This window comes from Tenrec ecaudatus, chromosome 14 (assembly GCF_050624435.1).
Source record: "Tenrec ecaudatus isolate mTenEca1 chromosome 14, mTenEca1.hap1, whole genome shotgun sequence".
Classification (NCBI taxonomy): domain Eukaryota; kingdom Metazoa; phylum Chordata; class Mammalia; order Afrosoricida; family Tenrecidae; genus Tenrec; species Tenrec ecaudatus.
The window spans coordinates 68,339,246-68,365,001 of NC_134543.1; the positions used below are offsets into that span (position 1 = coordinate 68,339,246).

General features: G+C 40.3%; 1 protein-coding gene across 3 annotated transcripts in view; it reads right to left on the minus strand.

Annotated features, from left to right (window-relative positions):
- The window catches only part of MIPOL1 (mirror-image polydactyly 1), a 365,306-nt gene that overhangs the window by 231,887 nt on the left and 107,663 nt on the right, over positions 1–25,756 (minus strand). For all 3 annotated transcript variants that reach the window (XM_075531536.1, XM_075531534.1, XM_075531535.1), the window contains 3 exons: positions 24,583–24,712; positions 13,152–13,185; positions 12,722–12,892 (listed from right to left, as the gene is read on the minus strand). In XM_075531536.1, coding sequence (XP_075387651.1) covers positions 12,722–12,892; positions 13,152–13,185; positions 24,583–24,712 — 335 coding nt within the window. The remainder of the gene's footprint in view (positions 1–12,721; positions 12,893–13,151; positions 13,186–24,582; positions 24,713–25,756) is intronic.

The following is a 25,756-nucleotide window of genomic DNA, read 5'->3' on the forward strand; positions in this document are numbered from 1 at the left end:
CTGGAATACAGGAGATGCACTGAGGAGTTTCGAAATATTTCCAAGCCTTGAGATTAAAGTCAATGACCAATGGAAAACTGAAAACCATCTAATTCAGGCAACAGTGCTAACGGCTCAGACGCTTGGGGAATAATGCTTGGGTCACCTCTCCAGATAAAGAGTCAAGGAGCAGGGTGCTATGGAATGGATCTGAAGAGCACGCATACACATGCACACATACACATGCAAACATACACATGCACACATACAAACATACACATGCAAACATACACGTGCACACGTGCACACATACACATGCAAACATACACACTTTTGTTTTCTTCTCTCTCTTTTCCTCTTATCATTTAACACACCTTTTGTTAATATAATCGGTAAATTCATGTCTCAGAACTTAAGCTGAAAAATATCACAGGAGAAAAGCAAATATCACCCAGTGACTTTGTATCCTTGACTGGGGAAAGGGCTAGAAAGAATCTAGAATAAGAAAAGCAACCTTTCAAAGGAACAAAGTTAGAGGAATTTCACTGCTCGACTTCAAAATGACAGCAATCAAAATGTTACAAGTAATTTTCAAAACAGGGTGCCAGAGCCAAAAAGTAGAGGGAAAAATCTTTTCTACATATAACATTAAACAACAATACACTCAATCTTTACTTTTTACTATTCATAAATTAACTCAAAGTAAATCACAAATTAAAAGTAAAAATTAAAACAATAAAGCATAGAGAGGAAAGCATAGAGCAATATGCTACCAACCTCGTGGTAAAGAAAAGATTTCTTATAAAAGACACAAAAAATTGATATATTCAACTTGATCACAATTCAAATATTCTTCCAATCAAAAGATATAATTTAGAAAATTAATAAGTCACACCAATAGATTTTATCCATAAAATATACAGAACTCCTGTAAACCAATAATAAAAAGACAAATTTTTAATAAATTGAAGACTAGAACAGACGTCTCAAAAAGAAAGGTGTGAATAACCAATCAGAACATGAAGCCATTAATCACCAAACCTAGAGTCCACCCGACTCACACTGATCCTGCCACAAAGCAGTTCTACGCCTCCCCAGAATGCTGGAGGCTGGGAGTCTTTACAGCAGCAGAGTGCCTCCTCTTTCACATCACGACAGCTCGGAGGACTGACCCACTGACACCTTGTTAGCAGTCTCGTGCTATACCCACTGACCACCAGTATCCTTCATTGATCATCAGGGAATATGAATGAAAATTAATCACCACTATATAGTCATTACAATGGCTAAAAATAAAAGCACTGTAATTAGTGCTAATAAGCTGGTAAAGCAACCAACCAAAGTGAAACCAAATTCCACTGAGGAGAGTCCATGTTACAGCAACCCGACTTAGGGTCCCGAGACTGTAAGTCCAATAGGGGCAGGCAGTCTCTTTCTCCCATGGAGTGGCCGGTGGGTTTGACCCACGGACAGTCTGGTGGCAGCCCAATGGCTTACCTATAATCAGGAAACCCACAAATTGCTGCTGAGAGTATGAAATTATGGAATTACATCAGTAAACAATTTGCATCTGCCCAAGAGAAATGAGAATGTATGTCCCCAAAATGAGGGATCTGTACAAGAATGTTCATAAAAGTCTTACTGAACATGTCTCTAACAGGAGGACGAATAGCAAAAGATCACAGAGTAGAACACTACTTGTCAATAAAAATGAAAAATAATAAACTGTTGAAGCACACTTTGTTAAACAAAAGTGTGATCCCACTCGTGTGACTAGGCAAATCACAAGTCTAGTGAAAAACAACCATAAAAGTTGCTACTGCGGGGGGGAGGAGGGCAGGGAGGAAGATTTATAAGGGAGAGTCTGGAATAAGAGAGCTTTCTAGGGTGATAAGAATGTTCTAAGAGCAATCTCTATAAAGACATAATTATAGGGATGTGGTTATATCAACATGCATTTTTCAAAACTCATCTAACTGCACATTACATTTTTGTGAATTTTATTTGTGGATTAATTCAAAATCCTTACCAAAACTAACACTAATAGTGAAGAACTACTTTTGATTTTCAACTATTAATAAAACCAACATAAACATATATGAAAATCTATGATGCACTTATAATTTATAGAGATGTTTCTTTAAATGGGACCTAAATAAATAATTAGAAAGTATACTAACCTACTTAAACTATGACAATTTTTAAAAAATTCCCTAAATAATATTAGTGATGAGTCAATATATGCCTTTGGAAAGTTTTTCAAGAATCATGGTACTGAAACCCACTATTACCAAAAATAGAAACTATTTTCCAATGAAAATTTTTAAGGTTTTTTCCAAGGTTTTGCCATTAAGTATTTAAATTAATTCTAGAAAGTAGCTTGGAAGTCTGATCTTTTGTGATCCCAGAGCTTAGTACTATGATAGATGAGTCAAGTACCAATTAATCAAACAAACCTATATGTAAATGTGCAAGCCAAGCCAGAGCCGACTTTTAAAGGAAAAAGGAGGGCTGCTGAATTGAGAATGAAAGTTTTAGTTTAAAGTAACCTGACATTTTGGACAAAAGACAAGTGCCTCAATATAAACCGTATATCCTGGTTTCTTTGCATACTGCCTGCAGCAACCACATATACGCAGCAGGCACTTTTACAAGCTCTTTGGTAGTATGTAACCATTCCTGAAGGGAGTCCTGGGGCTAGTGGGCTATGTGTGAGTTGGCCTGCTCACTGCAAGGCTAGCAGTTTGAAACGAGCAGTAGTTAGCTAGCTCTGCGAGGCAAAAGATGGGGTTTTCAACTCAAGTTCAGACTGACAGTCTCGGAAACCCACAGAAAAGCAGTCCTACTCTGTCCCAAGGTCACCCTGAGTCAGAAGTGGCTCAATGGCACTGAGAATGGAAAAGGGAAGATGACTTATCTTGATTTAGGGCTGTTGCCTTGGATATAAAACGGCCAATAAACCACTGGGAAAGTGATTTTCCAGGGATTCTCACTGCCCTCGAGTCCATGCCGATGCACAGCAACTGTATAGGACAGAGTAGAACTGCGCTGGTGAGTTTCTGAGGCTGTAACTTTCTGTTTCTGGGAGGAGGAAGCCTCCTCTTTCTCCAGGGGAGGTGCTGGTGGTTTGGAACTGTGGGCTTTGTGAATCACAGCCCAATTCGTAACCACTGTGCCACTAGCAATCGGCTCCATATAACTACTCATTAGGAAAATTCAAATTAAAACGACAACATGTACACCCATCAGAATGATGGAACTGAAATGAATCCCAATACCAGGTATTGACCCTCCTAACGGAAGCAACGCTCTTATACTACTGGGGAGAGCCTAAATTGGTATGGACAGTGTCTATTTAGGCAAAACTACTGTGATTCAACTATTATCCTGTGTAGACACAAAGAATGCTTCAGTCGCGTATAAGAATATTTATAGCACTCCATTTAACATAGAATCAATCTGGAAACAATAAATATTTCACCACCTGCAATAACTGGATTAATGGTTTCATAGGGTTATGGCAGGGGAGGTTGGTGATGGGGGATGAGGAGCTAATAATAAGGAATATAAGAAAAATAAAAATGTTCTGAAATTGATTGTTATGAGATTGCATAACTCATTTTTTAATATGTTTAAAGGACTGGATGAAATCCTCTGAATTATAATAAAATAGCTAACATACTTTTTTAAAAAAAACTTAGAAAATAATTTAAAAGAAATTTACCACCTTGGGTGAAGGGAGACATGGGTCAGTGTAAGACACGAAAAAATAATAATTTATAAATTATAAAGGGGTCATGAAGTGAGGGGTGAGGAGGGAGAGGGAAAAATGAGGAGCCAAGACCAAGGGTTCAAGTAGAAAGAAAATGTTTTGAGAATGATGATGGCAACAAATGTACGAATGTGCTTGACACAATGGATGGATGGATGGATTCTGATAAGAGCTGTATGAGCCCAAATAAAATGATGAAAGAAAGAAAGAAAGAAAGAAAGAAAGAAAGAAAGAAAGAAAGAAAGAAAGAAAGAAAGAAAGAAATTTACCACCTTTGGAGTAAGTAATTAAAGTCTGGTGTATTCTTGCATTAAAATAAGAGACAAGAGAAAGATCAACTACTAAAACTTGTAACACATACAGATCAACTGCACAAGCATAACCTTAGATGAAATCAGTCAGACACAAAGTAGTACAGAGAATATGATTCCTTGTACAGGAAGAGGTAGAGGACTATGGTAGAAGAAGAGTGCGATTATAGTGGGCATGGCATTTGATCAGGACGGAACCCCTGGGATGCTGGAAATGTCCTTTGTTTACCTGAGTGCCACTCACATGGGCATGTACATATGCAAAACCTCCTCACTTAGGACGCGGGTCCCTCCTCTGACTGAGCAGTTTGACTTTGGTGCGGGGATCCCTCCGCTAAAAGAGCATGTGTTCTGCTGTCACAGCTTTCATACCTATTCTGCCATTTTCCCTGTACCTTCATCAGCTCTCGAGTGAAGTGCATCAGTTCCCATTTGGCCTCTTTTGCTTTAAAACTGAAGTTTTCTACCCAGTAAAGATTTATTGTCTCAGAAACTCTAGGGAGCAGTCCGACTTGGCCCTAGAAGGTGGCTGTGAGCAAAAATCAAGTAGAGAGCATTAGGTTTAACTTTGGGTTTGGTTTTACACTATTCAAGCCAGTCAATGGGGTGCTGCCCCCAATTTTCTTCCGAAGAACAGCACTTTGTGTGTTATTAGAAGACTCACAAGCTTTCAGGAGTTCTACATTGCCTGGAAAATAAAGTTTAAATTCCTTAGCATGTTATTCACATAAAGCTTCCTGGAATGAAAGCTCAAATAATATTTCTAGGTCCAACTTCTCTGAGAAGTCAATTTGGAAATGAAAGTATGCTTCACTTAATGGCTTCTGCTGTTCATGTCCACGTGGTCCCATATGTTTTTTTGTTTTGTTTTAAAAGAGAAAGCAGCTTTCCTTTTGTTTACTATTTAACCCCTAATCGTTTTAAAGATCTCAAAAGCAAGCCCCTACAGCAGTGGGGGATAGGTGGGATGCAAGCAAGGGAGGCTGAGGACACGGATTAGGGAAAGGGCTTGTTAATTGGGCTGGCAGCCCAGTGGCACTGAGGGGACAGGAAGCCAGTCCATTATAGCTCCTCAGGAGGGTGGGACAGGGCAGTGCTTAGTTTCCGCCAAACCGTTCAAGTTGTCTGGCTTCTTATAGCTCCACTTTTGGACCGACCCTACAGCCTCAGCGACAATGAAGACAACCAAAAGATATAAAACCCAGAAGGGGTTTTAACATGGTGTTTACACAAATTTCCAATAATATACTGTTCTAGATAATAGATTATATCCTTTTCCTAGTTTACCAAGTCTATACCTGCATAGACTTTATTTTAAAATGTTTATATCTTTTGAGCTCACAATCCTACTTCAAAAATTTTACCCTAAGGAAATTAACTTGAGGTAAATAAAAATTTAGCTACAAAACATATACACTATCCCCCCCAAAAATAAAAACACCATCAAGTGGCAGATGAGGTCAACAAACCTTAGCATATCCACCTTATAGAATTATAAGAACATCTGATAAAATGTAAAATCATTTAGTGAAAAATCAAGTTGTGAAATAGTATTTAGAATCTAATACTCATGGAAAATAGGACAAAGAATCTGGGTATGATTATTCCCTAAGAAGCGAGTTTATGAATAATTTTCCTTCTTTTTGCTTATCTATACTTTCCAAAGTTATCTATATTTTCAAAAAGTTTCAAATGTTTATAAATACAAAAAAGAGAAGGCATTAATATGGGTGAAATAGCAACAACATATTTTAGCAAGATGGGCTAGGGAAAAACACGTATGCAAATAACCATATGAAAGACAGAAAGCAAATTAACAAATTGTCAGGGGGGAAAACTAATAAAACTCTTATAGTCACTATAATAAAGAAGGTTAAATCTGTTTCCTACTTTTTCTGAAATATGAAAACTAAGTGCTATGCTTTATCTTGTTTTTGAGTAAGAACTTTCTGTTCTTCCGGTCATTTAACAAACCACTATCTATTCTTTATATGATGCTATTTTCGCTAATTATGAGGGGTACAAAGCGAAGGTAACATTAATGAAGGACAGGTAAGAACATTTTAACTGCTTCAAATAAAGGAGATCGTCTAAGCATTGATGGTTAGCTCAATGACAAAGATTTGGGGGTTGTTATTCAAGGTGAGCTGTTAGGTTATGCTAGACATCCTGATAACAATTTGAGGTTGCTACTGAAGGAAGCAGGGAGTGGCCAGCGGTTCAGATTGGATTCAGAAAAGGATGTGGAGCAAGGGTTATCACAGATACTGTCAGGTGGATCTTGCTGAAAGCAGAGAATACTGGAAAGATAAGTTTTGTGTTTTATTGGCTATATTATGGCATTTAGCTATGTGGGCCATACGATCTATGGATAGCCTTGAGAAGAGTGGGATCCCAGAGCTCACGTGGAACTTATTCAAGGATCGAGGCAGTTGTACAAATGAGAGAGTGCTGCATGGTTTAACTTCAAGAAAGGTGTGCATCTAGATTGCATCCTCTCAGCACACCTATTCAATCCGCGGGCTCTGCAAAACTCTAAGAAGCTGGCTGATATGAAGAAAAACATAACACTGGGATTTGAAGGAGGCTTATTAACAGCTGGTCATATGCAGATGACACAACCTTGCTTCATGAAAGTGAGGAGGACTTGAAGCACTTGCTGATGAAGATCAAGGTTTGCAGCCTTCAGTATGAATTACTTACTGCTCAATGTAACAAAACCCAACTCCTCACAAGCGGACCCACAGGTAGCATTACGATCAAAGGAGAAAGACTGAAGTTGTCGAGAGTCACCTTGCTCTGAACCGTAGTCATAACTCATGGAGGCAGCAGCCAAGAGCTAAAAGGATGCATTGCACTGGATAAATCTGCTGCACAAGACCTTTTGAAATGGTTGAAAAGTGAGGATGTTATTTTGAGAACTGAGGCATGCCTGACCCACGCCACAGTATTTCCAAGTGTTTCATATGCATGGGAAAGTTGGACACAGAATAAGGAAGGCTGAAGAAAAATTGATGCATTTAAACTATGATGTTGGGGAAGAATATTGACAGTGCCATAGCCTCTCAAATGACCGTGCAGACATGTCTTGGTAGAAGTACAGCCAGAATGCTCCTTAGAGGCAGGAATGACCTATGTCTCATGTACTTTGATGTCATCAGCTGAGACCAGTACCCGAAGCAGGACATCATCCTGGTAAAGTGACAGCAGCGAAAAAGACTAAGCCTTTCAACGGGAGGGTTGACACAGTGGCTTCAACAATGGGTGCAAACGTAACAATTGTGAGGATGGAGCAAGTCTGTTGTACAGAATGTCACTGTGAGTCTGAACAGACTCGGCAGCTCCTAACAACAGCAAGAACATCTTGCCTCCTGTGACATCACATTTTCTTCAGTTTCCTTCTCAGTCACTCACGAGCCCCCTCCTCTGACAAGTCTCTGTGGGGTATCATAGCAATCACTCCCCTATCAAAATCCCAACTATATTTAAATCAATGACTGTACTACCATACAACACACGCAATCTCAATATTGCCTAGAAGAAATCATACAACCTTCCTGACAGCTGTTTGAATTCATCATCCAAATTCTGAAATAAACATTCAGAGTTCCCTGTCAATCACTCCTTTTCCCACTTCACTAAGACCACTCTTCCCAACGGTCTCCTCGTTTTAAAAATCCCGCACACTCACTAACCTACCGCACTGAGAATCGAAAAGAACCGTAAGGATTAGGGCCTGCCCCAGCACTGAGTTCATCAACTTGCCACACGCACCTGTAATCACTCAAGGGTTTTCTATTCCTTTGGAATGGGCTGTAACCACAAAGGAATGTTGTTTAACGTAGAGAGACCACCTCCTCCACTTCATGTTCTAGATCCCTGGTTGTGAGGAGTGTCCACTGAATGTTGACCTGCTTCTGACAGAATAGAATATTCCCACGAACTCCAAAGTTAGCAGTGAGAACCCCTCCCCCAGAACTTCAATGGACAAAAATGAAGCTGTTGCTCCTGTAAAGATTTACAGTCTCAGAATCGCTAAGGAGAAGCTTTGTTTTTCCTATAGGGTCACTGTGAGTTGGAATTCACTTAATGATAGTGGATTTATCTCTATTTTCAGGAGAATTAACTCCCCGCTCTCTCTCCCAAAGAACCGCTAGACTGCTTTAAATCACCCACCATTGGGGTAGCAGTTGAGTGCTTAACCACGGTCCCACTGGGGCTTCTTTCGTATTATTTACTAATTACAGTTTTCCAGTGCTGGCCCATCTCCTAGTGTTTCAGGAGTGGGATCTTCCCAATGAAAATCTCAACCTTACTATTCTACCAACTACAAATGGCAACAGGCGCAAAGCTTCTTGCTGCTAGGCTCTACCAAAGTCAGCCTTTGGGTGTTAAAACCAGCCTATCGCTATCCTAATCTTGCCAGCATCATTGGGAATGAGAATGGGAATGATTGCAGTTCCTGGTGAAGTCCGCCTCAAATCTAGTACACGCCTCCATTCTTCACTATTTCCAGGACCTCTTGCCTGCAATTGTGCCTCTAAGCCTAGCTTGCATAACTTAAATGCTACCATTCTATGAAAATATTTCCATTTACAATTCTAATTTTTTTGCTAGGTAGAGGGAAAACTCTGTTTTTCATTAACTTTTCAAAAGGTTCACATACAGGTTCACTTCCATTTTCACTTAAAAAAGGAAGGTTGTGAAAAAGTGGACGTTTCAGCTCTATCCTCTACTTCTAGATATTTATAGAAGCTTAAAATAATATTTAGATACTGTATTTTAATATTTAGAGGGGAAAATATAAAATAATAAAGAAAAGATCGTTAATAAGGCAATTATTTGACCAAATAAATGCCAATTAAGATTTTAAAATGTTATTCATCCTAAGAGAGATTTTAAATCTGTCAGTTCCCAGATTGGGCTAAAAGAAAAATCGAAGCAGACTTTTAGAGTAAATAACAGTCTAGAGATTCAATTCATCTGAAAAGATAAAACCAGCCATTTCAAGTATGTAAATAATTTTAGCTATATTTGGAAAATAAAGTAAATTAACAAATGTACAGAAGCAAGGATGCCCCACTACATCTGAAGACTTTTAATAGCTATAGAAATGGACTAACTTTACAAATGTCTCTTTAGAGTCCTGGCACTATACAACGTATAATGAGAAAATAGCTGATGGTAAACAATATCATTAAGGTAAAACTTCTGTCCTAGCCTTTCTAAAAACATGAGAAAAACATCAATGAACCCAAATTAGGAGAACTTCTACTATATAACTAGGAGTCCCGAGGGTGCAGCAGGTGACACAGTGGCTGCTAGCTAAAAGGTCAGTGGTGCAAAGCCCTCAGGTGCTCACGTGGAGGATAGGCCAGGCAGTCTACTTCTATAAATTTGCACCGCCCTTGCGGGAGAGTACAGGCATCCTCCAACCATGGCCCGTGGGCCATATGCGGCCCGCTGAGGACATTTATCCAGCCTGCAGTTTTGGCTAAGTTTGTTTTTTTACTTAAAAATCAGATATGTGCAGTGTGCATAGGAATTTGTTCATAGGTTTTTTAACTACAGTCCATCCGTCCAAAGGGTCTGAGGGACAGTGAACTGGACCCCTGTTTAAAAACTTTGAGGACCCCTGCGGGAGACCCTACCCTGTGCAATAGTTCCACTCTCACCTATAGGTTTGCTACAATGTAGAATTGGCTCACCAGTAATTGGTTTGGCCTTTTGACTTCAAAACATTTCCTCAGTACCCCTCAAAACTGTCAAGGTCATAAAGGAAAAAAAGACTTAAAACTACCACCGCCCCCAAAAAACTGGAGCGATATGCCAATGGCCCAGGGCTCTATGGGGACCCTGTGAACTATAGTGTCTTTGAACTTTTCTGTAAATCTAATAATATTCCCCCAAGGCGAAATTTTTAAAAATTATGGTAAAAAAGGTTTCCATTCAGGATAATAAAATTATAAATATGTAATGATTATATTACATATACAGAAAAAATCAAAATAAACTATTGGGCCTAGGGCCAGGATGCCTGGCAAAGGTGTAAGTTAAAATAATTTATATTATAATTTATACTATGGATTCTTTATAAAACGTAACCAGAAATATATTGTAGTGATAGGTAGATGAATTAATTTATAAATAAGATTATGCTGACAAATATTACCAAATGTTGCCTTGTTTTTAATCATTTTTACACTAAATGACAGTGGGCAAAGGAAAGAGAAGAAAACAAAAGGGGGGCAGTCGATATTTAATTATTCTCCATGTGTTTAATTCTGGTTAACAAACTAAATGATAAAAATATCAAATATTTGAGTTTATGCTATAATATTTGTTTCCAAGCCAAACCCAGTTTTGGCTATCTCTTTAACAACTCATGGTAAAGTATAAAATGGAAACATATTTATGTTCTTTTAAAAGTCCAGAGAGCCTCTTCCACTTCTACTCTGAAGATGGCAGGCAGGCAGGCTTTCACTTCTAGGTGGGAAAGAACCTTTGGTGGCAGGCCGGGCTCCAGCCTGAGCAAGGCGAGCCAGGCTGTGTGCGCACAGCTCCTGTTTGAAGGCGGCGGAGGTGGTGCTACAAGGACCAGAGAGCCTATGCCTGAAAAGAGGGGAGAGTTCGGGCTCTGGAGTCATTTCCCCCCGCTGGATTTGGGCAGTCCTGCGGGGCTCAAATGGGCAAAATTTAAAAGGGGAGCCCGATTTCATCACCTGACTTTTAAGGCCAGACAGGACAGGGAGTTGAAGAGCTCAGGCGCAAGCTTGCGAAAGACGATCATGGGCATTTTCTACCATCGTCGGCGAGTGCTGAGCAGACAGAGCTACACTACAGTGAGGGGTCTCGGGGCGCAGCAGGCACCACCAAGGCCCAGAGTGGAACAAAACTTCCACCTAGCTCCCGGAAGGGACGCAAAGTCTTTTGGGTGGCTGAGAGCAATGAATTAATAGGAAACTTTTCACGAGGTAGGCGAGTCAAAGGACAACTGACTAAATGATAAACGTGAACAAAAGCAAGAAAAAGGTGAGAACTGGCCCTGAGGGACGCGCATGAGCCCTGAAGTGGAGAGGGTAACCCGAAAGAGCCGCAGAGGAGCCGAGTGCAGATGCACATAGAAGCCCGCCGCTTTCATGCCGTGTGTGTGTGTGTGTGTGTGTGTGTGTGTGTGTGTGTGTGTGTGTGTAGGCGGGCGGGGGGGGGGGAGACAGTGAAGGGGAAAAGAGATAACATTACACCGGAGGATCATGGCCACACATTTAAGACAGGTTTGTACGGTTTTCTCTGGCCGAAGTTGAGATGGTGTAAAAACAGGCAGAGAGCTGAATGGCACTCCATTTGGGTTTTGCGAGGGGAGTAGGAAAAACGAAGACAGAGCCAACTGAGGTTCTATTACATTCAGGTTGGCGATGAGAATGGGTCACAAAACCTAAGCGAAAGAGAACAGATGAGGACCTTAGGGGTTCGAATAGAAAAAAGGCAGTAAATAGAAAATATTCTAGGGGCGCCCCGAACCACTGGCATCAAATTGATTCCGTGTCGCAGTGACCCTAAAAGGCAGAGTACAAACCACCCCATAGAGCTTCTGAGACTGGGGCGCTACAGAAGCAGCATGCCTCGCCATCCGACTGCAGAACAGCAGGTGGGTTTGAAGTGCTGTACTTTGGGCTAGCAGCCCGATGCTGAACCCGCTGTGCCACCAGGGCCATCTAGAGGCACCAGTGCCGTCAGAAACTTTCAGAGGCGGGGATCGAGAATGAGCTGGAAAGATAGTAGGGAGTGGTTTAAAAAGCGGGGCGGGTGAAACCGAAATCAAAAGTGACCCCGACGTGCAGAGCCGAGGGAGTGGGGAGCACACAATCACCGGTGAAGTGGACCGCAAGGAAAACAGAGGCTATTGGAAAGCATCCTCTGGATAGACATGTAAATCACCGGTCCATGGGACAGGCGCAGGCTGAAGAAAGTCAGAAAAGGATGCTAATAGCTGGGACAATAGAGTGAGGGGCAACACAGGTGTGTGCAGATGCCTGCCGCAGCGTGGTTACGCTGGTGCCGTCGGATGCACGCGTTTTAAAGACGAGGCATCGGCGAGGCGTGCAGGGAGGGAGCGAGAAAGCCTGGTGTGACGGCACTGATGAGAAACAAGCCTCCCGGGCCAGTGGTATAATTTGTGTGACGAAGACTACAGCCACTTCTTGAGGGGATGGCAGTAGAAGTAGTATCCTCAGGGAAGCAATCAGGTTTCAGTTACAGCAGGAAGGTGAAAGTCATGATCAGGAAAGAATACACTAATAATATGATTCATTTATCAATGTTTACTAAAAGGTATGGAGTTAGATACTGGGAATCAAACAGTAATAAAAAATAATCTCAGCCTTCAAAACACTGAGACTCTCGTAAGACATTTCATATAAAACTGATTCCTTAATATATATATAAAATTAAAAAATTTTCGTAACAAGTCTTGTTAAAAATAAGGGCACATACATTTGAACAGTGATAAAATAAAATATGCTCGTATTTTAATATGTCCAATAATTAAGGCAAGGATTATATATTTTAAAGTCCTGTGAGTGAAGGACAGCTGGGCAAAAGCAACGTTTTGAGGAAGGTCGGGTCTAAATGGATGCTTTTACAGACACGGCAGAGGTACCTGAGATAAAGCAGCGTCGCGTTCTTCGATGACGGCGTTCATCTCTTCTGCAGTTATTCTCTGTCTCCGTTCCTTGGTCTGGCAGATTCTATCCACAATTATAGCTCCATTCTTCTGAATAGCTATCCCAGTGTCTGCATTGTTTATTCTGTTCAGTAATTCCTGTAATGTCTACCAACACCATTATATGTTAGTCAGACATGAAGGTTTAATATATTTTATTTAATATAGGGTTTTAATTAATAGGCACATGTGAATTGTAAATTGACTGAGTGAAGTTATTGAATTTTCATATTGCAGCAAAGATGTACATTATTAGTGTGTCAATTCTTCTTTTTCCCACATCTTAGTTCTTGAAACCCACTCAATTGAACTTAAGCCTCTAAGATATAAGACTGACATCAAGAAATCTCCTCAGAGAATGGCTTACCATGTCATTTTCTTCAGGGTTAATATTTTCTAGCCTAGAAAAAAGGGACACAGAGAGCCTCATCAGTAGCATTTCCTGAGTGCAGCAAAATGAGTTCGCTTTTTAAATCTTTAGAACCTCAAGTAATTTCACTCGACTAGTCTTTAGAGTCGACCATGACACTGAACATATTAAAGCGGCACCGCTCGACTCCGTCTTTCAATAATGCTCCATCTCTTCGGCATGAATTCAGACTGTTAAGTTATTAATGTTTACTGCTCTATATGACTACAAGGATCAATTGTTCATATGTGCTCAGATGAAGAAAAGTCCCCCAGTGGTCGAGGCACTCATTCTCATCATTGTATTTATTCCTGGACTTTCCATTCTTATCAGACATTGTATTTCCTTTCTCTTTAAGACACGATCACAAATAAAGCAAGCCAAGCAGGGTGGGTTTTTTTTTTATCAGAGTCTAACTATGCTCCCTCAAAAGCAACGACAAATAATTACTACTAAATGTGATCTAACAATCCTTTGCTGATACACATTTGTTAAAACAAATACACTATACAGACATGCTGACCAAAATGGAGCTAGGGTTTTGCGTTGGCTGATATTTTCTTATGCTAAAACTTGTACATAATTCTTTTAAGACAGAGAAAAATACACTGGTCCCTTTAATAAGTGCCTTTTTTCATATGAGTTACAGTGTTTTCAAAATGCTCATTGATATTGGTGAATTAAAGAGATACAGCAACAAATATAACAAATATTCCCAAATGTAAAATTAATTATAAAAAATTTAAGCAACAGTTACATGGGATTTTGTGAATGAATATCTACAATAGGTATTATTTAAAAGATCGATTCTATAAGTGATCTCTATTATTTTGCAATTGTACTAAAAACTGAGTTATACATGTAGCTGTTTTCTCATTTTTTTTAAAAAGTAGCCCCTATGATTTAATAACCCCCCTCACTTGAGCACAAAATATTACTAGAAAGAAACAATAAAAGACATAAATATATTACAAAATAATTCCCAACTCCACAATTCAATGAAATGTCTCTATATTTTTATTATTAGTTCTTCACATACTTAGGCAGAATAAGTTAGCAATAGGGTATAATAACCTTATATTTCACACATTAAATATCAAACCACTAAGGTGTACTACTGAGATTTACAGTTATGTCAGGACAAATGCTCTCTTATCTTTTTTTCCCAAAATTAATCAGCAGTTTTCAAAGATACTGCTTCACTAAAGCTTGTCTGAAAATAACTCTGAAGATCACTGCTTCTTTTTAACTAAATTAAACAGCATAGCAGAAATGGTGTAATGAAATTCGTATAGCTTTACTTGCATTCACATTAAAGTATTTGAAGAACAGCAATAGAATTTGAGCATTAACTATTGGTTGAATCAATATTAATTTTAAGGAGGCCATATTGAGAAACATATACCTTTGTGTTGTTCTCTTTAGATGAAATTAGGCAAAGAAATAATTAAGGGAACTTTAAATGGAATTCCATTTATATTTCTGTAAGTGTCATGGTGACTTTACTAAACTTCAAAATTTAAAACGTGTTAACGTACATGGCAATTAAATATTTAAAATGGCAGATTCCTGCAAACCTTCACTAAAGAAATCACATTTTTTCAAGGTAATAAATTTCTATATTTAGTTTTAAATAATTTTATAGGACCACAAGGAAGATAGTTACATAGGTAGATTACCCAATTTGTAAATCTAAATAATCAACATAACAGAAGTATAAGGATTCTCAAAGTAATAATTATAAGCTGTCTTCAGGCATTGCAGTGTGAAGAATTTTTTTTTTTCAGGAGAGGCAGATGAACATTTTAAATTAACATTTCACTGAGACATTTACACAAATATTAAAAGGTCTGGCAACAAGTAAAAATTTTAAAAATCAAACTGAAATCTTACTTTGAAGAGCCAGTTAAACATACAGTGGCTATTAACAACAGAAATATTGTAGACCTCTGACCCATGAACTTAACATTTATACTTAAGATAATGTGTGTGATTATCTCTAAAGCTGCATCACAGGTAGTGATTTGCCGTTCTCCTGAAGTACAAACTTTTAGCCATGTTTCTTGGTGTATGTGCCGCCGAAGCAAGCACTAGCCATGTTTCTTGGTGAGGCTAATGCACAAGTTCTTGTGCTTAAGACATAAATCACTCAAGAAAATTACTTAGTGTTTGTGGCTCAAGAAAGCATTAGTAGTATTATTTATAAGTAATGTAAATGTAGTATTGAACGACTATTAAGAGATAATTAATACTTTATGAGTTAATTTGGATTTGAAAATTACACAAGAACTACGCAACTTTTAATAGAAACAAGTATCTAGAAAGGGAAAAGACTGATATTTCTCTAATTGTATTTCTTAAAACGTCTCGGGAAACGTTTTTCAAACACAGAAAGAACTTCTAACTCCTACTTTAGTTTCAACTATGATTCTCTACCTATTATATAGTGCTGGAGTCAGCGATCATTTTCTGTAAAATGCCAGATAGCAAATAGTTTATGCTTCGCCACATGTTGTGTCACAGCCACTAAACCCTGCCCTTGTAAACACTAAAGCATCTATACACATATGCAAACGACTGGGTGTGGGCAAGTTCCAACAGAACATGCACAAAAACATGTGTAGCAGGCTGGATTTTTACCCTAGTCCTTAGTTTATCAATTTCTGAGAGAACAGTAAAAAATGAGACCAAATTCTTGTTGTTAATACACTTTAAGTACCAATTTGGTATTTTTATTTGTCTGAACTACATTATTCAATATCTAGTTAAAGAGTAAGAATTAAAATTGGCTTATAAAAAATTCATTCCAAGCCTAAAGTAGGCACACTTATTTATATCACAAAACTTAGAAGAAAAACAAAAAATAATGCTAAAATAAAAAATATTTTTTTATGTTAAAAATAAAAAGACAATCGAAAATAAGTATACAAGGCATTCAATTTGCCATATAAAATAACTTTGAGGAGATACTAAGTGTTAACAATAGATTCTATAACATATAAAGCTTTAAGTTGATTTTCATAATTAGTAGTATATAAAGCTTATAAACTATATCTAATTAATATGAAGTTTACAGTTACACTAAAGTATCTCAATCTTGCTTCAACTCTAAAGTAAGCTTACAAGAATCTAACTTGACACAGTCATGATAATTAGTAAGCAAATGTCTGTGGGCTCAAGTTTCAATTGATTTCCTATACCATGCAAATTTTGACTGACAACTTTGCCCTCTCAGTGAAAAGACCCATACATGAAATGTCACATTTCTTGATTTATCCCTAAATCGGTCAATATCAGCTTTTTCCACTCTGAACTGAACAGTCATTCACCTTGTTCCGTGGTGGAAAGCAAAACACTGACCTCAATGAATAAAATGAATCACTGATCCACCTGAAAGGAAAATTACACACTACTTGTTTGTATTCTCGGTCTCATCTTCCAACCTTAATTTTAAAATTAACAACAAAGGAAAAAATGTTGTGAACTCAAATTTGAAATATGCATATAAAAACCTGTATGCATTAATTTGCATACGTAAGCCTTTTTAACTGGAATCTTGCCGACTCTTTCCCTAGTTCTGGACAGAGGACAGAATGAAGAAAAGCGCGGGTGATTGAAGGCAGGTGAGGGCAAGCAGGGAAGTGGAATAACCACAAGACAAGGCAGACCCTGGCAGAGAGAGAGGCCCAGAGTCGATAAGAGACGGCAGGGAGGTGAGGAATTTGAAGATCATGGACGCAAGAAATAAGGAATTAAAACTAAAGTGACGCGTAATGATTTATAGTAGTGTAGTACACCGAATGCCTCCAAACCTGCCTTTCAGTTAGGAAAACTGTTATGAATTGGTTCTGTCCTAAGAAGAGTCTATTCTAAAATGCACTCTGGAAGATGCAAAACCTGTAGACTCAGCTAAAGAGCAGAAAACTGAACAGTATCATCTAAAACTATGCTGACATACTAGTTTGTGGTTAATTTTCTTGCTTCATATAGAAAGCATTTCCTGACCACCACTTGTACCCCATGATTATGATCCCTCTTAAACTATCCCCAGGAGCCATATGAATCCTTCATATCAATGTGTATTGAACACTGATGCAATCATTTATTATTAGCTATATTCCTAACTAAATTGGAACCACATGCTCTATTCAAAGTAATTAGCAGTGTACCTGACACAAAATATGTATTCAATAGCTATCTGTTGAATGAAGGAATTAATTAAAAGAGCAGGCTTGCAATTGAGTATTTCCCTTGTCTCCTTTTACCATCTCTCCCTAAAAGTTATGTTACTAAGAGCAAAATAAAAAAAGACTGCCTCTAAGAATATCAATGACGAATTTTAACACATAAGAAAAACTATAACAAATGTATGCACAAAGTCAAGTACAGAGCTAAAGCTGAAGAAAATAATAGTAAAGACAAATAGGTTCCATTTATATCTATCAGCTAAAAGGAATGAATGAATGAATGAAATCAAGATACCTATTTAACATGGATTCATAGGAAGAAGTTTTGGCTTGGATACATGGGCAGATGGTTGTGCCACTGATCAGGACAGGGGATTAAGGAGGAGGAGAAGGTTTTGAGAATGAATTAATAAGTCCCATTTTGGAAATGCTAAGTTTGAGCTATCCATATATAAATATGAGTAGACAAGTCCTTCAGTGGGCAATTGGTTGATTTTAGGAGTCTCTGAGGGAAGTGGTCAAGTACTCTGGGATTTCTGATGAAAGATCACCCATGTCAAATAGTTATGGCACTGCAGGAAAACTGACTTCTTACCTTTTCCGGGTGGTTTCATTGTCATTTTGAAAAGCATCAAAATGCAATCAGAGCGGCCAGTCCACGGAGAGGACCACATGGCCGGCCCCGCTGGGAGACACGCTGCCCCGCACTGACCCACGGCCCCACAGGAAAGAACACCGGAGACACAGTGTGGGAACTGCACCCGACCTAATCCCGCCACACTGAGGCAAAACACTGAGGGGTGCAACAGAACCACAAGAGAACAGAGCGGCAAGGTCCCCAAGGAATGCTGAAGGTGGACTTTGGGGCCATGGCGTATTGCCCCAAGAGACTGGACTGGAAAACACTCCTAAAGGCCAACAAACAATCTTTGAACTAACTACAAGCTTTTCTTTCCTGTGTTTTGTTTTTTGTCATTGGTTTGTTGGTGTTGTTGTTTTGTTGTATATTGTTGCTTGGTTTTGCGCTGTCTTGTTTTTGAGCATGTTATTATCTCCACAGGTCTATGTAAATAAGATAGGCTGGATGAACAATCTAGAGGAGAAAACAACAGGACCGACAGTTCCAGGGGGACAAGAGAGAGGGTGGGGTGGGGAAAGGTAGTGGTGTTAACAAACCCAGGGACAACGTAACAACAATTGATCTACATTGGTGGTGAGGAGGGTGTGGGAGGCCTGGTAGGGTATGATCAAGTGTACTGTAACCAAGAGGAATTGCTGAAACCCTTGTGGGGACTGAATATGATAGTGGGCCAGGAGGAAAGTCAAAGGAAATAGAGGAAAGAGCTGGGGGGCAAAGGGCATTTATAGAGGTCTAGATAAAGACATGTACATATGCAAATATATTTATATATGAGGATGGGAAAATAGATCTATGTGCATATATTTATAGTCTTAGTATTAAGGTAGCAGAAGGACATTGGGCCTCCACTCAAGTACTCCCTCAATGCAAAAACACTTTCTTCTATTAAATTGGCATTCTATGATGCTCACCTTCCCGACACAACCGCTGAAGACAAAGCAGGTGAATAAGCAAATGTGGTGAAGAAAGATGATGGTGCCCAGCTATCAAAAGATATAGTATCTGGGGTCTTAAACGCTTGAAGGCAAACAAGTGGCCATCTAGCTCAGAAGCATCAAAGCCCACATGGAAGAAGAACACCAGCCTGTGTGATCACAAGGTGCTGAAGGGATCAGTTATCAGGCATTAAAGAACAAAAAATCATATCATTGTGTGCTCACCTCCATGATACAATCACTGAAGACAAATGGGTGTATAAGCAAGTGTGGCAAAGAAAACTGATGGTGCCCAGCTATCAAAAGATATAGCGTCTGGGGTCTTAAAGGCCTGAAGGTAAACAAGTGGCTGTCTAGCTGAGAAGCAACAAAGCCCACATGGAAGAAGCACACTAGCCTGTGAGATCACGAGGTGTGGAAGGGATCAGGTATCAGGCATGATCAGAACATAAAATCTTATCATAGTGAATGCTTGGGGGAGTGTGGAGTGGAGACCCAAGCCCATTTGTAGGCAACTGGACATCCCCTTATGTAAGGGTCATGGGGAGGAGATGAGCCAGTCAGGGTGCAGTGTAGCAACAATGAAACATACAACTTTCCTCTAGTTCTTAAATGCTTCCTCTCCCCTTCCCCCCTTTATCAGGATCCCAATTCTACCTTGTAAGTCTGGCTAGACCAGAGGATGTGCACTGGTACAGATAGGAACCGAAACACAGGGAATCCAGGGTGTATAATCCCTTCAGGACCAGTAGTGTGAGTGGCGATGCTGGGAGCGTAGAGGGAGGGTGGGTTGGAAAGGGGGAACAGATTACAAGGATCTACATGCGACCTCCTCCCTAGAGGACAGACAACAGAAAAGTGGTTGAAGGAAGACGTCGGACAGGGCAAGATATGACAAAATAATAATTTATAAATTATCAAGGGTTCATGAGGGAGGGGGCAGCGGGAAGGGAAGGGAAAAAATGAGGAGCTGGTGCCAGGGACTTAAGTGGAGAGCAAATGTTTTGAGAGTGATGAGGGCAATGAATGTACAAATGTGTTTTACACAATTGATGTGTGTGTGGATTGTGATAAGGGTTGTATGAGCCCCAATAAAACGATTTAAAGAAAAAGAAAAGAAAAGCATCAAAATGTACTTTGATCAAAGATTCATGAATAAAATTGGTGATAAATCCAGGTAACAGAATTTATGGCTATAAATTATTTATAAAAATAACACTGATCAGTAGCTAATAAACTGAATGTATAATACTTGTGAATCCCTAAGGAATTCTAAACTTACTTTGAAGAAAAACATTTTTAAAGCATTTGGCCACAGAGAGTTTTTTGTGCACATAAGCAAATGGAACCTAAAAAGGCACATGGAAAGTCAAAAGTACTAAAATATCCCAAATAAATTCCACAGAAGAGAAAAATTAGAGGACTGATATTACCAGATCTCAAGATTTAGTATAAAGCTTCCATCCTCAGGACTATGCTGTATTATTGGAGGGTTACACAGATCAATAGATCATAACACAGAAATTGACACAAATAAATATATGGATTTTGAAAGCGGTATAGAGGAAATACATCGAGAGATGACAGCCTTCTCAATAAATGGTGCTTAAACAGGTGAGTGTCCACAGGAAAGGGGGAAGAAAAGAAAGCACCCCCATAGATATACTTCACAGCCTAAACAAAAACTAACTTAAAATGGATCAGAGAACTAAATGAAGAGTAAACTTGTAACTTCTAAGAGTTAAATTTGCGTGACTGTGGAATTGGTGACGGATTTTTAGATTCAACACTGAAAGCATAAACTACAGAAGAGAAACGTGAGGAGGTGGATTTTATCAACATTGACAACTTGTATCCTGTCACTCTTACTGAGAGGAAGACCACATTTGAAAACATCTCTGATAAAAGCCTTGTATCAATTAGATGAGAGGGCTTCAAGAAGTTCAAGGAAATATTCCATCCTCCCCAAAGCCATTCTTCATAAGCTTGGAAGTCTCTTTGTGGTAAAGTGAAATTACTTACTTATGGCTCTTCCCTCCAAGCTTTCGTAACTCCCACCAAATCATTGGTTGGGTAGAGGACTCTAAAAATCCCCAAACGTGGGGGCGGGTCAACTGTACCAGTCCTCTGGACATGGGAGACACCTCTCAGAAACAGCAAGAGCGAGAATCCTGCGACCCTTCCGAAGAAGAGCCACCGGTGGAGCACGTGTGAGACAGCCTGGTCTGAAGTGACAGCTGCAGCGAATGCTGCAGCACAGGCTATGGCCAGAGGCAGCACCAAGACTGTGAGGCAGGGGTCAAGACCACGTCGCCGAGAGCCTGAAGACCAGAGAGAGACCTGGCTGCTGGCTGAGACCAGGTGGTGCTGTGAACAAGGGACTGTATCCTTCATGTACTTTTCTATCCTGACTAGTGGTCACCTCTAACTTCTGTAATCAGCCCCCACAACGGTCAATACTATCTGGGAGTTCTGTGTAACCACTGCTACGGAGCACCCGCAGCAATGCAGGGTGCTATGGGAACAACTGTTCGAGTCAGGACAGGGGATAAGAAGGACGGGGGTGGCAGCAGGTCTGACCTCTGCCTTGTGACAGTTGGATGGGATCAGGTCTGATTCTTTTCCCTTCTGAAGCTAGAGGAGGTAGCATGTGGCCTCCATGCCATTTCTTCATCGTGGTAGATACAAAATTCTTCAAACTCAATAGTAAATCGTCTGCTTGAATCACAACCTCATCTACCTGAGACCAGAACTAGATGGTGCCCAAATCCCTATCAAGTGTTCTTATCAGTAACACAATAGATGGGGCATGATACTGTGGGGGAAAATGTGGAAAAGAACCTAAATTCTTAGAAAATCCATAAAACTACTGGACCTGTTCTTGTGCTTAAGACATAAATCACTCAAGAAAATTACTTAGTGTTGAGACTGGAGGCCTTCTTGAAACTATCACCCTGAGGTACTCTCTACATCTTGAACCAAAACTATCCCATGAGTTCATCTCTTAACTAAATTATAGCTTATGAAATAAATGCTATTACCTGTGTATTATGCCCCCTGAAAAAATTCATATACACACAAAAAATTAGACTTAAAAAGATTGGTAAATTCAAGAGAAGAAGGCAAGGGGCAGGCAAACAACATCACTAGAGACAGAACATGCAGAAGAGAAATAATGAGAGAGGTTGACGTAGCATGTAAAATATCATCAATGTCAGTCAATCAATTATGTAGAAAGTGTTAAGTGGAGGGGGATGGGGAAGTTCAACCATAAGAAAACCACCAAATTTTCAAAATGGACACATACTTTAACAGACACACTGCCAACAAAGATGCACACAAAGATATTAAAGAAACTGTACAGCATCATTAGTCACCACCCAAAACCCAAACCCATGTGCATCAAGTTGGTTCTGAGTCATCGCAAATGATCGGGAAGGATCAATCCCGCTTGGTGAAGTAGAGTAAGTGAAAGAGAAGTAAACCCTTAAGGGGCAGGTTGACACAGCGGCTACAACAGGGGCTGAAACGTGGCCTCTGGGAGGGCGGCACTGCATGGACAGCATTGGGCCCTGTTGCACACAGGGTCACTGGGAGCCCACACCAAGTCAATGGCATCAGCAATACTTGATTTTACAATAATATATTTCTACATTACAATTATATTTCTATAGCTACAAGTAATAGGTTTCTAGATGCTGCGGGCTGAGTCATAGTACTGGCCTAAATCATAGTACTGGACTAGCAAAATTTTCATCAACTGCCAGCTTGTTAGAAATGCACAATCTCAAGCCCCCATCCAAACCATTGTACCAGAATCTGTGTGTTTTTACTGATCCCTACATGGGTGCACATTAAAATTTAAAAAGAACTTATTTCTAGGGCATAGTTGTATAAGCTTACTGGCATGCATTGCTAGTTAAGAATGTAACTCTTGGGTTCCACCCTTTGAGTACATCACTGAAGCTTAAGAATCATGGGTACCCTCAGAAGCAGAGCAAACAGCAAGTACTGCTGTGAGCCGATGCATGGTCTGAAGATGGTGTTTTACAGACACCCTGAGACAGGTAAGTGCTCCGCAGAAAACCTACCTCAGAGCCACAACAGTCTGTAAGCTAGTAAATGCTTTCACACAATGCCCATGTTTAAAGTAAGCTGGCGCCCATGCCTGTCAATCTAAGATGTCTTTTCTGAACTTCCATCGACACTAACCCACACTTCCCAGGGCACTGCTAGCTCACTGTTTTGCCCTTGCCTTACCTAAACCGGCCACCTGTTTTGTTTCTTCCAGAAGTCGTCAGGCTACCCATGACACTGAGCCAAGTGTGCCAACACCAGGATCACCAGCTCCGGAATCACCCCAACCTCATCCATCGTGGGTCCCTAAGTGGACAGCCTCTCCTCAAAGAGTAGGAAGGGTGTGGAACCAAAGCCACAGGGCAAATCTCTTGTCAGCAGGAAGCAGCCAGAGACATCGTTGTCCAATACCTCAAAGATTTGGGCCCATAATCCTTCAGTGGGGAAAGGTTAGGTAGCTAGATTTAAGGACGGGAGCTTGTCCCTCCCATACCTGCACAGGGCCCCTAGAGGAGGTTGGGAAGGAATCAGGTGACCAATAAATACCCATGAAGACCCACAAACTGAGCATGCTCAAATTCACCCCCAGCTAGGTAGGAGGTACACCTGTGTGGCCCAAATTAAGCCCAGGCCCATGACATCACCCAGGTGAGCTTAACAGCCAATGGGGTCATCAAATACCATCAACCACGCTTCCTCCAGCCAGGGGGTGGGCTAGAATAAAGGCAGGAAGCAAGCATTCGGACCCTGCTCCTGGTCAGAGGCGGGTCAGAGGGTGCCAACGCACATGTGCCAGCGCCTGGGCGTGTCCCAGGGCCCACCCTGGGCCTGCTTTAGGGCCCACATGCTCCTGCTCAGGGCTTACTTGGGGTCCACAGTCTCTCCCTTACCCCTGGGCATTCTTGCTTCCTGGTCCCCATGCATGCCACAGCCTCTTCTGACCCCCATTCCACAGTGGGGGTGCTCTTTCCACCTGGTTGTTCGCACCCAATTGTGAACTTCCGCGAGGCCTTTGCGTGGCTTGCCATGACTTCCGGGGATACTGGGTGCCCTTTGAGACTGGAAAGCACGCACCTTGTCCTGTCTTTCATAAAAACCCACTTGAATTATTTAAAATAAAAAAGAAGAGCTACCAATAAAACATAGTAAGGAATAGCAACAGGGCTATTAAGCAATGAGGCAATGAGGTTTTTAGCAGAAAACAAAACTATACGGATTTCTGAAACTAACTTTTAAAACTGAGAGTAAAGGCAAAGAGAAGGAAAGAGGAGTCACAAAAGAAAGAAGAGTAAGGACATCAAGAACAGAACGGTGAAGAAGTGGCGGACAGGATGCAAGTATCAGGAAATGATGCACATGTTTCTTTGTTTCTTGGTGACTCTTCTCCATGGGCACCCACACCCCTGACACGAAAGCTTTGGGAATGCCCGAGGGTAACACATACGGCTCAGCAATGTTTCTGAACAGGCAACAACACCTAACAACGCACTTTAAATATGTATGTCCTAACCTCAATACAAAGGCCGTACTCATTTCAAACATGTACATACCATTTCAGGGACATTTCCATATGCTTGGCTCGGGCAATTGCTTCATCTCTCTCTTCATTGGCTAAGCGCAGTCTCGACATAATTGCTTCATCATGTAACTTCTGTGCAGAGTATACTTCTTCAACCAGAGCTACCAAAACATACAGCCCATAATTAATTAGGAGAAATATATACATTTAACAGGAATGATTTTGTTAGATTTAGACATGTCTGTTTATCTAATGGTATGGTTTCAAAAGTAATGTCAATTAAAAGCTTCAGACAACATTATTTTTAAAAACTACTATAAAATTGAGATACCACTTAACCTAATTAAAGACTAACCATAACAAGTGCCATCTAATAACAATCAATGTGAAGTTGCAGGTCCAAGGAGACTCTTCTATATGCCGCTGATCACTGCGGATGGTCACTGCGGCTGAGCTGGTGCTCAACTCATGGCAATCACGTGTCACAAAGTGGAGCTGCTCCAGACGGTTTAATGACTGCCATCATTATGGAACAAGTGTGTCAGGCCACTGGGTGGATTCAAACCACCAACCTTTAGGCCAGTTAGCAGATGGCTGCAAACCTCTGATTCCACTCAGGATCTTGCTGACATGCACTGCTGTCAACCTGATTATGACGACTCATAGCCACCCTCTCTAGGGGTTCCAAGACTATACATCTTTCACAGTGTGGCTGGTGGAGTTGAACTGACAACCTTAGGATTAGCAGTACAATAAAAGGAGAGTGTATTTTTAAACCATCAGAAGAGCAAGTTGGCAGTGGTTGATTTTAAAAAAACAGATGGGCCCAGCCCAGTCGTTTTTCTCTTTGGTGGAGTAGCGGTGATGCACTGGGCTAATATCAAGGTCAGCAATTGGAAACCACCAGCCACCCACGAAGGTTTTTCTACTCCCATAGTGAATTACATTTTCCAAAACTCACAGGGGCAGTTCTACCCTGTCCTATAGAGTCACGATGAGCCAGAATTGAATCCAGAGCAGTGAAGTGTTTATTTTAATGTAGCCTAGTAAACTGCTTGAACATATGTATAGGATATGTATGACAATACTCACTGCAGCATTATTTACATACCAAAAATGTATAAATAACATCACCAAGAATAAATACATACCCAAATATTCGTAATGGATTGCTACCCAGGCATTGAAATTAATAAGGTAAATGT